The 13,972-nt window shown below is 40.0% G+C and overlaps 1 protein-coding gene across 4 annotated transcripts in view; it reads right to left on the bottom strand.

Annotated features, from left to right (window-relative positions):
- LOC126272134 (probable phosphorylase b kinase regulatory subunit beta) overlaps positions 1–13,972 on the bottom strand; it is a 154,438-nt gene that overhangs the window by 44,576 nt on the left and 95,890 nt on the right. For all 4 annotated transcript variants that reach the window (XM_049974738.1, XM_049974740.1, XM_049974739.1 and 1 more), the window contains one exon: positions 9,782–9,924. In XM_049974738.1, coding sequence (XP_049830695.1) covers positions 9,782–9,924 — 143 coding nt within the window. The remainder of the gene's footprint in view (positions 1–9,781; positions 9,925–13,972) is intronic.

Here is a 13,972-nt window from a genome sequence, read left to right as displayed (position 1 = left end):
ACCAGAATAAAATCTCTAGTGACTGGAAAAAAGTTGAGGTGACTCCTGCATATAATAAGATATATATGATTGAGCTCCTAGAATTACAGGCCTGTAACCTTGACATTGGTATGCTGCAGGATTCTTTAACATAAACTGTGATTGAATACAACAAATTTCCTTGAAAAGGATAGTTGCTACTTCCCATAGAGCCAAGATCCCATCGCAGATAAGCACAACAAAAAGACTGTCAGAGAGTTAGCTTTTGGCCAACAAAGCCTTCATCAGAGATAGGCAACAGACACAAACAAACAAACAAACACACACACACACACACACACACACACACACACACACACGCGCGCAAACATACACATGCAAACACGACTCACACACACATGATCACAGTCTCTGGCTGCTGAGGCGACACTGAGAGCAGCAGTGCATTATGGGAGAAGTGACCAAGTGGGAAGCATACAGGGACAAGGTGGAGAGAGGGTACGGCAGCTAGGTGCAGTCGAGACGTTAGACAGAGGACAGGATGGGGGCCGGGGATTAACAGAAAAAGAGAGAAGTAAAAAGACTGTGGGTGAACTGGTGGAATAGAAAGTGGTGTAGTGCTGGAACAGGGTAGTGGCTATATGTGTAAGGAAAATGACTAATGATGGTTGTGGCCAGGAGAGTTATGGGAACATAGGATATATTGCAGAGAGAGTTCCCACCTGCGTAATTAGAAAACCTGCTGTTGGTGGGAAGGATCCAGATGGCACAGGCTGTGAAGTAGCTGTTGAAATGAAGAACGCCAAGTTGGGTGGCATGCTCAGCAATGGGGTGGTCCAGCTGTTTATTGGCCACAGTTCGTCGGTGGCCATTCATGTGGACATATTGCTTTTTGGTTGTCATGCCCATGTAGAATGCAGTATAGTGATCACAGCTTAGCTTGTAGATCACATGAGTGGTTTGACAGGTAGCCCTGCCTTTGATGGGATTGGTGATGCTTGTGAACGGACAGGAGCAGATGGTGGTGGGGGGGATGTATGAGACAGGTCATGCACCTAGGTTTATTACAGTGATGTGAACCATGGGGAAAGTGTTTGGGAGCAGGAACTGTGCATGGATGGTGGAGGATATTGTGTAGGTTTGGTGGATGGCAGAATACCACTACGGGATGGGTGAGAAGGATGATGGGTGGGACATTCTCCATTTCAGGTCATGGCGTGAGGTAGTTGAAAACCCGGTGGAGAATGTGGTTCAGTTGTTCCAGTGCTGGTGGCCCTGAGTCACAAGGAGAATGCTCTTCTGTGACCCAACAGTGGGACTTTGGGAGGTGGTGGATGACTGGAGAGATATAAGACACGGGAGATCTGTTTTTGTAGAATTTTGTACAAGGTTAGGAGGGTAATTATGGTCGGTGAAGGTTTCAGTGAGAGCCTTGGTATATTTTGAGAGAGACTGATTGTCATAATGGATGTGATGGCCATGAGTGGCTAGGCTGTATGGATGGGACTTCTTGATATGGAATGGGTGGCAGCTGTTGAAGTGGAGGTACTGCTGATGATTTGTAGGTTTGATATGGATGGGGGTACTGATGTAAGCATCTTTGAGGTGGGGCCAATTTTGAGGAAAGTGGTTTGTTGGTTTGAGTATGACCAGGTGAAGTGAATGAGGGAGAAAGTGTTGAAGTTCTAGAGGAATGTGGATCGGGTGACCTAACCCTCAATCTAGATCTTGAAGATGTCATCAGTGAATTAGAATTAGGTGAGGGGTTTGGGATTCTGGGCATTTAGGAAGGAGTCCTGTAGATGCCCTTGAATAGGTTGGCACAGGACAGTTCCATGTGAGTGCCCACAGCCATACCTCAGATTTGTTTGTAGATAATGCCTTCAAAGCAGCACTATTTGTGGGTGAGGATATAGTTGGTGATGGAAATTAGGAAGGACGTTGTAGCTTTGGAATCCATCAGGAATTAGGAAAGGTAGTGTTCAACAGTGGTAAGGCCATGGGCATCATGTGTTAAAGGAGCAGGAACTGCAGAGAGTCAATGGGGAAATGGCTGGCATCTTTTATATAACAGGGAATGTTGTCAGTAATAGGCTGAAGGTGTTGGTCTACGACAGCAGAGATTCTCTCAGGGGGGGTCAGTAACCAGTCACAATTGGGTGTCCTGGGTGGTTGGGTTTGCGGACTTTATAGGAAACATGTAAAAGGTAGAGGAGTGTGGGAAATGGTAGGAGTGAGGAGAGAAATGGACTCCAGGGAGAGGTTCTGGGATGAGACTAAGGACTTAAGAAGAGACTGGAGATCCTGTTGGATTTCTGAAATGGGGTAAATGCGGTAGGGTTTGTAGGTGGATGAATCTGGCAGCAGGCAGAGTCCTTCTACCAGCTAATCTTCGCAGTTCAAAACAACAGTGGTGGAGCCTTTATCACCAGGTAGGGTTACGAGGTCCAGATTAGTTTTTAGGTGGTTGATTGCTGTTCTTTCTGTGGATGTAAGGGTAGTTTGCATGTTGAGGGATTTGGGGAGTGATGGTGAGGCAAGGTTATCAATTCTGGAAAGTTAGCAGGGCGTGATTTGGGGGCCGTGGGGGTGGATCATAGTTAAATGGAGGAGTGAACTGAGTCAGGGAGGGTTCAATATTGGTCTTTGAGTCTGATTGGTAAGGTTGGTGACAAAAAGTGGTTCTGTTGTATGGACAGGAAGAAGGTGAGAATGTCTCTACCAAGTTCCACATGACTGAATTTGGGAGTGGGGCAAAAGGTGAGGCCTTTAGAGAGCACAGATACTTCTGCATGACTAAGGCTTTTGGAGGAAAGGCTCATGACTGTGTTTCAGGTCTGTTTATGTTCTGGATTCTGTATGGTGGTGGGAGGGAGCTTTTGAGGTTATGTAAATAAAGTAGGTCTGCTAGGCAGGGTTTGTTAGCTATGAGGGGATGTGGGGGAGGTTTGGAGGTTGTTGTAGAAGTGTTGGATAGTGGCAATCCTACAACAACAAACTCTAAGCCTCCCGCACATCCCCTCATAACTGGATTTACAAAGAATCGCTTATGCAAAACTCAGCTTGCTATTTTTTCACATGATATCCTACAGACGATGGCTGGAGGACAACAGGAAGATTATATATTCGTAGATTTCTGGAAATTACACAGTGCCCCACTGTAGACTGCTAATGAAGGTCTGACATTCAAAATAGGTTCCCAGATATTTGAGGCTTGAAGACTTTTTAAGTAATAGAACCCAATACATTGCCCTTGACGGTCAGTGTTCATGTTAGACAAGTATAACATCAGGAGTGCACAGGGAAGTGTGATATGACCACTCTCACTCTCTCTCTCTCTCTCTCTCTCTCTCTCTCTCTCTCTCTCTCTCTCTCTCTCTCACACACACACACACACATCAGGAGTGCACAGGGAAGTGTGACACGACCACTCTCTCTCTCTCTCTCTCTCTCTCTCTCTCTCTCTCTCTCTCTCTCTCTCTCTGACCCAAGCAGCTGTCTGTGCCTGTAGTATATGGGAAAGTATCACGTATCACTGTTGAGTGACAATGAAAGGATACAGCATGATTTAGACAGAATTTTTATCTGGTGTGTTGAACGACAGCTTGCTCTAAATGCAGAGAAATGTAAGTTGACACAGATGAGTAGCAAATGAGTAGCAAAAACAGTCCTGTAATATTCGAATAAAGTATTAAAGAAGTGCACCTTCATGAAGTCAACTCGATGACATATCTAGGCATAACATTGCAAAGCGATATGAAGTGGAATGAGCATGTAGGACAGTACTAGTGAAGGCACATTGTCAACTTCATTTTATTTGGAGAATTTTAGGAACATGTAGCTCATATACAAAGGAGACCAAATATACAACACTTGTGCAGCTGATTCTTGAGTACTGTTTGAATATCTGGGATCCTCACCAGGTTGGATTAAAGAATGGCATTGAAGCAGTTCCGAAGAGCACTGCTACATATATAGATGCTACGTGAACTAAAATGGCAATCCCTGAGGGGAAGATGAGGTTCTTGACATCAAATTCTGTTGAGAAAATTCTGATAACAAGCATTTGCAGCTGAGTGGAGAATGAGTCTGTTTTGCGTTAGGACCATGAAGACAAGATAAATGAAATTAGGGCTTGTATGGAGGCATACAGACAGTCATTTTCTCTCACTTCATTTATGAGAGTAACAGGAAAGGAAATGACTAGTGGTGGTACATGGTATCCTCTGCCACACACATTGTGGCTTGTAGAGTATGTATATAGATGTAAATGCAGAAGAAGAAAATAGTGATAAACAATAAAATAATAGAACAGCCCGATTTTCAATAGCTTCAGACAAAAATATCAATTAACAAAACTAATTCAGATGTGGTTCAAAGTGTACAGAAAAATAATACTATAAATGGTTGTACACGGTGGTATCTTGGTAGAAGTATGAGGAAAGAGGTAACACTAAGACTATACAATGTGATAACTAAGTCTGCTCTTATCTATGATAATGAAAACTTTATCCTAAGAAAATGAGATTAAAGAAGCAGTGAAGCAGCTGAGATGAGGTTTCTGAGGTCACTTCTTGGTCTAGTGCTAAGAGACAGAAGGCAGAGTAAAGGTATAAGGAGAACAATCTCCAGCTGTGAAATGATCCAAGGAAAGTTTTGCATTTCTACAGTTTGTCTACCAAGCAACTCTAAAACAAAATAAATGACATTCCAGTCTAGGGAGCTCGTGCTGTTCCAATGATATCCTCAAACTGTGACTACACTTGGTGGGAATATACGCTCAAAACTCTTTATGTAAATGGTCAACATTTACTTATATTACTTTTGTAACCCTTGCAATAGATTTATCTAAAAGTAAGTTAGTGTGCATATGATATGCAACCTTTGAAATTACATTAATGTATTACTTGTCTTGATGCTTTATTTATATTAACAGTCTGTGACTGACTCCCTATGATGCAAGTTAAAATCAGTACAGAATGGCAGAATGCAAACACAACAGCCAGTATAGCTTGTTTTCAAGTTGGCACCAACACAGTTTCAAACATATAAACAGGAAAAGGAAGGTCCGTCGGCATATCTCCAATAACTCTACCAGCACGTAATCATTTTCCAGGTACTCAACCCAAAGTGACAGTGTTCTTGTTCTTTTTTCCCTCTTGCTTGGCAGATTCTGAACTATTCCATTTTCTCTACAAGTTGGAACCTATCATGGATTCTGTAACTTTACCACTTGATTGCATGTAAAGAATGTTGGATGACTATTACAGTTACCAATGTCACATAATACAGAAAGGCTTTAATCCCACCAGTGCCAGGAGAATTCAATCAAGAAAACTAATCAATTATAAGACAGAATTTCTGGCCAGTACTTACCTTATGTAGGTGGATTGTGTAATACTGCTGATACACACATACAAAAGTGAAAGTGACACACTAGATGCAACATCCTAGCTTTCAGAACTAATAGTTCCTTCCTCAGGAAAACGAGCAGGATAGGTAGGGGAGGATAAAAAGAACTGACAGGTAACTCAGATCCCAGGATGGTAGGTCAGTTCTTTCTCATAACTTATTAGTTTTCTTCATATCAGGAGAAGCTATGGAGACAGTAACATGCTGATTCTGTTATTAGGGAGACACTCATTGTCACACTCCTGGTAAATATGTCCAGTAAAAAGCATTAACATGTATACAGTAAAAACGCGATTAACTGTCACTCTTTAAACCGTCAGTTTCTGTTAACCATCACTGCTGTGACAGCATAATAATACTGTAATAACAGAATGCTCAAAGGTGCAGTGATGCGTTCGCTTTGGTTATTTACTCTATTTTAGTGGGAAGTGAATTTACCCGCCTGCCGTAGAATGGTACATAAAATATGACCTTCAGTTGACGTGCCAACACATCTCCCCCTTTTCTTGTCTTTGTCTCACTTGTGAGTCAACAATCACCACTGGATCGGTTTCCAGTTGTGACGAGAAGACTGTAATTGTCGCAGTGTATCTAGCGGGGTGTGCCATGTTCCATGTTTTCCACTTGAATAAGCTTTATTGACTAATATTTTACACTAACGTATTTAGTGCAGGTGTGTGTGATACAGTGACATGATAAAATGTCTGAAAAACGTAAACGTCTTGTTTTAGGACTTAATCAAAAACTTGCAACTATAAAACACTTAAGAAATGACGAAACTCCGACAAGTGTAGCGCTGATTTATGGTATTGGAAGAACAACAGTTAACGATATAAAATGTGATGCTGATAAAATAGAACAACGTGTGTCAACAATGCAAGCACGGATGGAGATGTGCGAACAAGAAAGACAATGAAACCTGCAAAATCTGATGAATTGGACACTGCAATGTAACGATGTGTTTCTGTTACCCATCTATTCGCTCAACCGTCACGACCACAGTCCTGAAGATGACAGTTAATCGAGTTTCCACCATAATATGACATAGTAAATGGGACTTGAGTAAACGCACCAAACAGCTATAAAGTGATGATTTATTAACGACCAGTTTCACTGCATTAAATCAGCATCTTGAGTTGGTTCTACATAGAAAGGAAAGCATTCTTGTAAATATCCAAATATCAGGTGCTGCCTGATATGATGACAGTGAACAACACAGCAAAGAATGATGTGTCAAAAGGTAGTCTGGCAATATCTGATGTTCATTCTTGGTTCTTAGTAGTTTTTGTACCTCATTCCTTGCACTATTCGCCGAGTGCTCTGCTGGTTATTACTTGTTGTTGACAACTTCCCCTCTCCAAGATATTGGAGTCTGTGACTGCAAACATTGGGAGTGTCTCTGTGTGCTTATCTATGTGACACTATTTTAAGTAGTTTAATTTAGGATTACTTCTACTGGCTGTTCTTAATCAGTTTTCAATATATATTACAAGAATGCTTTCTTCCTTAGTAGAACCACCTGAAGATGCTGCTTTAACATTAATAAATTATCACTTAACAGCTGTTTGCATGGTTATTCAAGTTCAATTTACCATGAATTTCAGCGCTGTGGCTTCCCATATTATAAAGTGGAACATGTGTACTACAACATTTGGCCAAGGGCTATTAATTGTACAATCATTTTTGGTAACACTCACTTGATTCTTATTGTGTGAACTGTTTAGATAACATTACTGAATCTGGGAGGACTCAAGCACAGCACCCACAGCATTTATGGCAGCTGTTTGCCAGAAAGGTCTCCTTTGGAATATGGTCAAATGCAGTTTCTTCAAGGGTGGTCATACTACACAAATCAGGTATTTGGAGCCCACAGCAGCACATAGCCGTGATAAACCAAGTGCCTTTTCCTTATTATTTGAAGACCTGCTTTCTTAACAAAGGCAAATGATTGCACTAAGTTTGTACTGTATGTGACTACAAACAAACTTCCACCATATCACCTGAAGAAAAAGGGAACACATTTTCAATGGCATTCTGTACGTCAAGCAGCTTTGACCAAAGTCAGCGGTTGCCTGAAATTGGCTCCTGTACTAGCAATATTTGATGTTAAGTGTCCTCTTATTCTTGTAGTGGATGCTTCATCTCTTAGTATGTGAGCAGTGCTCTTCCAAAACGATGCTTCAGGGACAGAGTGGTCTGTTCTATATGCATTTAAGATGTTAACAACAGCCAGAATAATCATTCACAATCTGAGCAGGAGGCATTAGCAATTTTCTATGGCTTCTAATGGAGAATCAGGGAGGATGGTGCCTCTTTAAAACTCAGATGCCCAATCCCATGGGGGAGGTAGCCACAGAACCACAATTAACTAATGCTGTGCTCCTCAGTTAAGGTAGCATAAATATGTCATGATACCATGACCATCACCACCACTATCACCATTATCACTGCAGACTTATGCTACAGAAAGGCCATTTCATGATGGTTCCTTTTGGTTTCTCCCTTGGTCAAACATCTGTCTGGAGGTTATTGTTCAGTAAGAGAACACACCACTGCCTTCTATCTCCACATCAGTCTCGCTTCAGAACACAATTTCACTGCCCTTTTAGCAGCCATCATCACCACTGCAGTCATCTCACGCAACATCTAGTTGCAACGATGTAGATTTTCTATTTGTGCAGTATGGTCATTTTCCTGGGTCGTGATCCCAGGGATTTCACCCACTGCCGGAGGAGCCTAACCACTGTCCAATCACAATGAGATGCAACTGCCACCAATGGTCCACACTTCCACCATGACCTTATCTCTTCCTCCATGCTGTAACTGACACAGACACACTGGGATCACTCAGTATAAGGGGGTGGTTCTATTATTTGGCAGGAACAATGCAGTACACAATGTGCTGCATCTGGAGCCTGCCTCACAGTTTGGCATCGTTACCAAACCTATCCAGGGTCACATGGTCTTCCCACCTCATTTTCTTAGTCCCATATGACAAAGGAATGTGCCACTAGTTCAGGACGCAATGAAAGTGGCTGCAACGGCCACTCTTGCCTCCATTATTATGCTCCTGCCTGAATGCTTATCGCACCCTGCATATTGCTGACCATTTTGGACTTTGCTTTTGGACTGCAAATACTACCCTTGCTGCTGTGTAAGATGACTTGGGATATGGGTTTTTCTTTTCTGTACTTCATTAATTGAGTTTAACACTATGACCTCAGTTGATAGTGATTGGGTAACTGGTTATCTTCAGTGGACTGGTCTGAGATACTCAATCGGTATTAGTAGTGCAAAAATGGCTGTACATTTCAGCTGATGATTCATATTGCTTGTACCTTTTTTTGAAACAAACAAGGTGATCTGAAAAGTATTTCAGAGAATGGGGCATATTACAGCAGCTGGGAGAGTGGATGATAAGGAAAGAATGATTAAGGTCTAACGTTGCTTTGATGATGAGAGTGGTAAATTTTGTGGTAAGATCTTATGGGACCAAACTGCTGAGGTCATCTGTCCCTGATGACGAGTATTCATTACTATTGTAATCAATCCAACCTAGTGTACAACAACATAAGAAATGTTAATGTTCATAGCAGCATTACTGAGAGGTTTCTAGCAGGTGATCTCACTTCCAATTAAAAACAATGCAACATATTCAGTTATATAAATCTAGAGGTACTACACCAATGATATATGTTACATGTGGTGAAGAAATAATAACTGGGATGGAAACTTCAAAAATTTTAAGTGTCCATGATGATGAGTATTTATACTGGAAAAAAACACATTCTTGAACTCTTAAAACAACTAATTTCAGGCACATTTGCGCTTCAAACCACTGTAAAACTTGAAGAAATTCAAATCAGTAAGTTAACATATTTCACTCAATGATGCCCTATGGAATAATGTTCTGGGGTCATTCATCTGTACGAAGAAAATTGTCATTGCTCAACAATGCACTGTAAGAATGATATGTGGTGCTCACCCACAATAATCTTTTAAATTCTATTTGTGGATTTAAGTATGAGATTTATCTTATTGAATCTAGCTCTACGGTAAAAGAGAAATGCACATTGTTCAGTACCATGTTACTACAGTTCCACCGTCTCTAATGACCTCGTTGTCGACGGGACGTTATACACTAACCACCACCACTACAGTTCTCACTAGGTTTTCAATGGAAAGCAGTTTTAATTTCTTTCAGCTGATATCTGCTCTTTTCTTTATTGTGTGCTTACATTTTATGTCGATGCCTGTATAAAAAGCTATTCACTTAATAACTTTAGCAGTCAATAATTTCAATATTTTAATTAGCTTTAAGACTGCATGATACTGTGAACATTATATTATCAATAATTTTGTGGTTTTGTAATTATTACTAATAAAATACCTGTTTTCCATGTACAAGTACTGTTGTTATGAAAGGACTGATGCTGTCCACTGTGTGGTGTAGTAAACTGCTGCAGTATCGCACAGTGACCCAGTAGAGCAAGCTCCCGGCTTGTTGATAAAGTTTTGTTATGTGCTCCTCCACTGAAAATTGCAATAATTCACTCATTTGACTTTATGTATATGCACAGACCAGTAAAGAAGGTAAACAAAATGACACCAATGACTGAAACTGCCACATCTTCAAATTCTTATCCTCTCTCATTATAAAACAAATGTTTGTACTGATATTTCATAATGAATATTAATTTCTTGAGAGCTTATTTCAGTGACCAGTTAATGATATTCAAATGTGACAAAAATAGTTAAGAGTAATAGTAATAATAAGTTAATAGTAATAGTAATAATACTAATATTTGTTCAAGATCAAATAATCAACACGTCCCTAAAATAATACAGTTTCATGAAACCACGCAAATCATTCTTCTGAATATATTAGGTAAGAATATCAACAATGTAGGAAATCATAGATTGCTACTTACCGTAAAGATGGCATGTTAAGTTGCAGACAGGCACAATTAAAAGACATTTACACAAAGCTTTTGGCCACAGCCTTCATCATCAAAAGAGAAACGAACACCTTTCATACACACGCGTACACACACACACACACACACACACACACACACACACACACACACATACACGGACGTGGATGGAACAGTAATGGAAGGAGAGAAGAATGTGCCTGGTGGAGTGTTCACAAACTAGAATGCCAACAGGTGCAGCATCAGGAGGACATAGGGCAGGGAGGTGGGGAAAAAAGGGATGAATTGAGAAAAATGGGTGGGTGCATTGCTAGAGGGCAGCGGACAAAGAGGATGGGAGATGACAGAATAGAGGGGATGGAACTATCGGGTGAAGGGTGTGAGGACAGTATGTTGCCATAGGTTGAGACCACAATAATTATGGGGGCAGAGAATGTGTTGTAAGGTTAACTCTCATCTGTGTAGTTCAGAAAAACTGGTGGTGGATGGGAGGGTCCAGATGGTTCAGGTAGTGAGCAGTCACTACAGTCAAGCATGTTACGTTCAGATGTCCACCAGGATGAACGGCCAAGAGAAAAGTAGACCACCCTATGGCACAACATGCAGCTGAACACCACAAGCTCGATTTCAATCGCTGCTTCACTAACAGACCTATCTATATCCTTTCCTCCACCATATGCTTTTCTGAACTGTGCAGATAGGAGTGATCCTTACAACACATTCTCTGTTCCCATAATTATCCCGGGCTCAACCTACAGTAATATACTGTTCCCATCCCGCCACCTAACAATTTCAAACCCCTCTGTCCTGTCATCTCCTCCCCATTCTCGTCTCCCATCCCCTTTGTTAGCTATCTTCTACCAGTACACCCGCCCATCTTCCCCTGCTTCTTTCCACTATTCCCCACCTCCCTGCCCCACAACTGGCTACACACACACACACACACACACACACACACACACACACACAAAAGTGATAACTGCATTCTGGTCTGAGCTGTTGGAGGTGGTGATCATGTGCGCATGAGGCGTGCTTGCTTGTATGTATGAATGGTGTGTGTGTGTGTTTCTCTTTTGCTGATGAAGACTGTGGCCAAAAGCTTTGTGTAAGTGTCTGTTAACTGTGCCTGTCAGCAACATGTCATCTATAAGATAAGTACCAATTTATCTTTTTCTGCACTGTCATATTCCTATCCGGAGTTTCCACAGTTAGGTAAGAATACTGAAGTTTAGCATTTCGAAATTACAGTTTTGATTTTAAAAATAAATTTACATTTGTTATAAATGAGGACGGAGTTACAGTTGGTGTTTGTTTTACTCATCATTAGATTTCTTGAAATTATGGAATACTATGCAACTAAAATACTTTCAAAAACATTTCTGATTATTTTGCATGAAGAAAAAGAACTCTTTTAGAGTATTAAATGGTTTACCTGTCATAATATTGTAAGTTTTTTTATTTGATAGTAGGATGAGCTGAGAGATTTCTATGATCACCATGAAGGGCAATTTTATTTATTTATCCCCCCCCCCCCCCCCTCAAATAAAGCTATTCTTTGTGCTATACTGTATTTAATTTTACTCTAGTATGACGCTGATGCAGGTTATAGCTTAAGTTTGGTATCATTGTTCAACCAATATCATTTTTGTAATATATATATACTTCTAATGGTGAGCACACCCAATTTTGGAAACAGGCTACAATACAGTTCTTTAGGTTTGATACCACAAATAATTATGGGTTTTGTTCCACATTATTCATAATATATTTAACTTTGCTTGTGCTGCAGATTTGCTTGTGTTGTTGCACCTCATATTTCTACTGCATAGTAGAGAATATAATGGATTATCTGTCAGAATATGTTTAAGTTTTTTTATCATTATTATTTGATAGTAGGAAGAGATGAAAGATTTCTAGGCTCAGCATAAAGAGCACTTTCCACCCTAGAAAGCTGTTCTATTTGGTATAAAGTTTTTATATTTTATTCTAGTATTCTGCTGATGCAGGTCATAGCTTAAGTTTGGTTTAATTGTTTTCACAAACAATATTCCTTTGCAATATATACACTTTTAAGAGTAAGAAGATGCAATTTTGAAAGCAGGTTATGAAATGATTCTTTGGGTATGGTGTCACAAAGAATTCTGTGTTTTATTCTAGAATAGTAGTAATAAGTTTACATTTGCTTCTGTTGTTGCACTTATATTTCTACTGCATAGATCAAATTTGATAAGACCAATGTAGAGTTTACCACATACAAATCTTTACAGTGTTTGCTGATGTCAAGAGTAACATGGAAATCACTTACTGCTAGTAAAAGTGGAATGAAGCAAGAAAAATAATACAGGCCAGCATAATGTCACAGTACAGAACCAACACTGAAGTAAAACTTGTTTAAGTCTCTACTAGTTACACTACGGACATCATCAAAGTTTTTCTACATGTCACCAAAGCCTCACACTATGAAGCACTCTTAAAACATGCTTGGTTTCCTGTGTCTAAGTGCAGGTTCACCTGCATCAGCCTGCCCCAAAACTCCCTAAATTTCTTTCAAAATCATTCTTATTCTAATACTTTCCAGAGGAAATGCTTTTCACAGTACTGTACTAACATTAAAACAGCACCGGACATTAGTAACTTGCATCATTAATACTAGCAGTCAACAGTGCTTCCATGTCACATCATAATCACTAAGTCAGATTTGGAGCTTTGAATCAAGTGTACCAACAGAATTCAAATAGCATCTATTGTATCATGCAAGAAGCACACATTTGTGGAGAAGCATTTACATGACTGTTCTATCTGTGACTATATAAAGTATGAATCACAAATGCTAACACTTTTGTTATGTTATCCAGGGAAATGTTACATTAATAACTTTGAGGATCCACTCTATGGAACAAAAAAAAATATTTAATCTAAACTTTACTATTTTCCTCTCTTTTTCTCTTCTGCTTTTCCCTGTGTTTCACTATGTTTTTAGTAGTGATGCTGTAGATACATGAGGCCATTCCCACCCACTTCATTAGGTAGTTTCTTAAATGGCACTGGCACTTTTACCTTAATGTGCCACTACATACATTCATGAATAGTGTTTGTGATTAACAATAAATATTAGATAATTTGAAATTGACATACACTTCCATATAAAGATATATGAGGGCTGTTCAAACAGTAAAGTGACTTTTCAAATTGCACGGGCAATGTACATTCGATTATTGATCTTTTTCTTGTTATGTTGGTACACATGTCCCAAACATATGTTCCCAGTTTCAAGTGTCCAGCATACTTCATATGTTACTGACAGATAGAAAGGTTACATGGGCTGTAGTGTGCTAGGCGATTTTCAATTATTATAAAAAAGTGGAGCACAGAATTTTCCTTAAATTTTGTGTGAAACATGGAATCAAGTGCTCTAAAACACCTGAAATGTTGACAGTGGTGTAAAAAAAAAAGAGAGAGAGAGAGAGAGAGAGAGAGAGAGAGAGAGAGAGAGAGAGAGAGAGAGAGAGAGAGAGAGAGAGAGAGAGAGAGAGGGGGGGGGGAGTTTACAAGTGGTTCAAGCTTACAAGCTCTTCCAAGATGGGTGATAAGGTGTCAATAATGAACCTCACTCTGGATGCCCCAGCAAATCAAAAACAGATGAT

This window comes from Schistocerca gregaria, chromosome 5 (assembly GCF_023897955.1).
Source record: "Schistocerca gregaria isolate iqSchGreg1 chromosome 5, iqSchGreg1.2, whole genome shotgun sequence".
In the NCBI taxonomy this organism is placed as follows: domain Eukaryota; kingdom Metazoa; phylum Arthropoda; class Insecta; order Orthoptera; family Acrididae; genus Schistocerca; species Schistocerca gregaria.
This window is presented reverse-complemented; position numbering and strand designations above follow the sequence as displayed.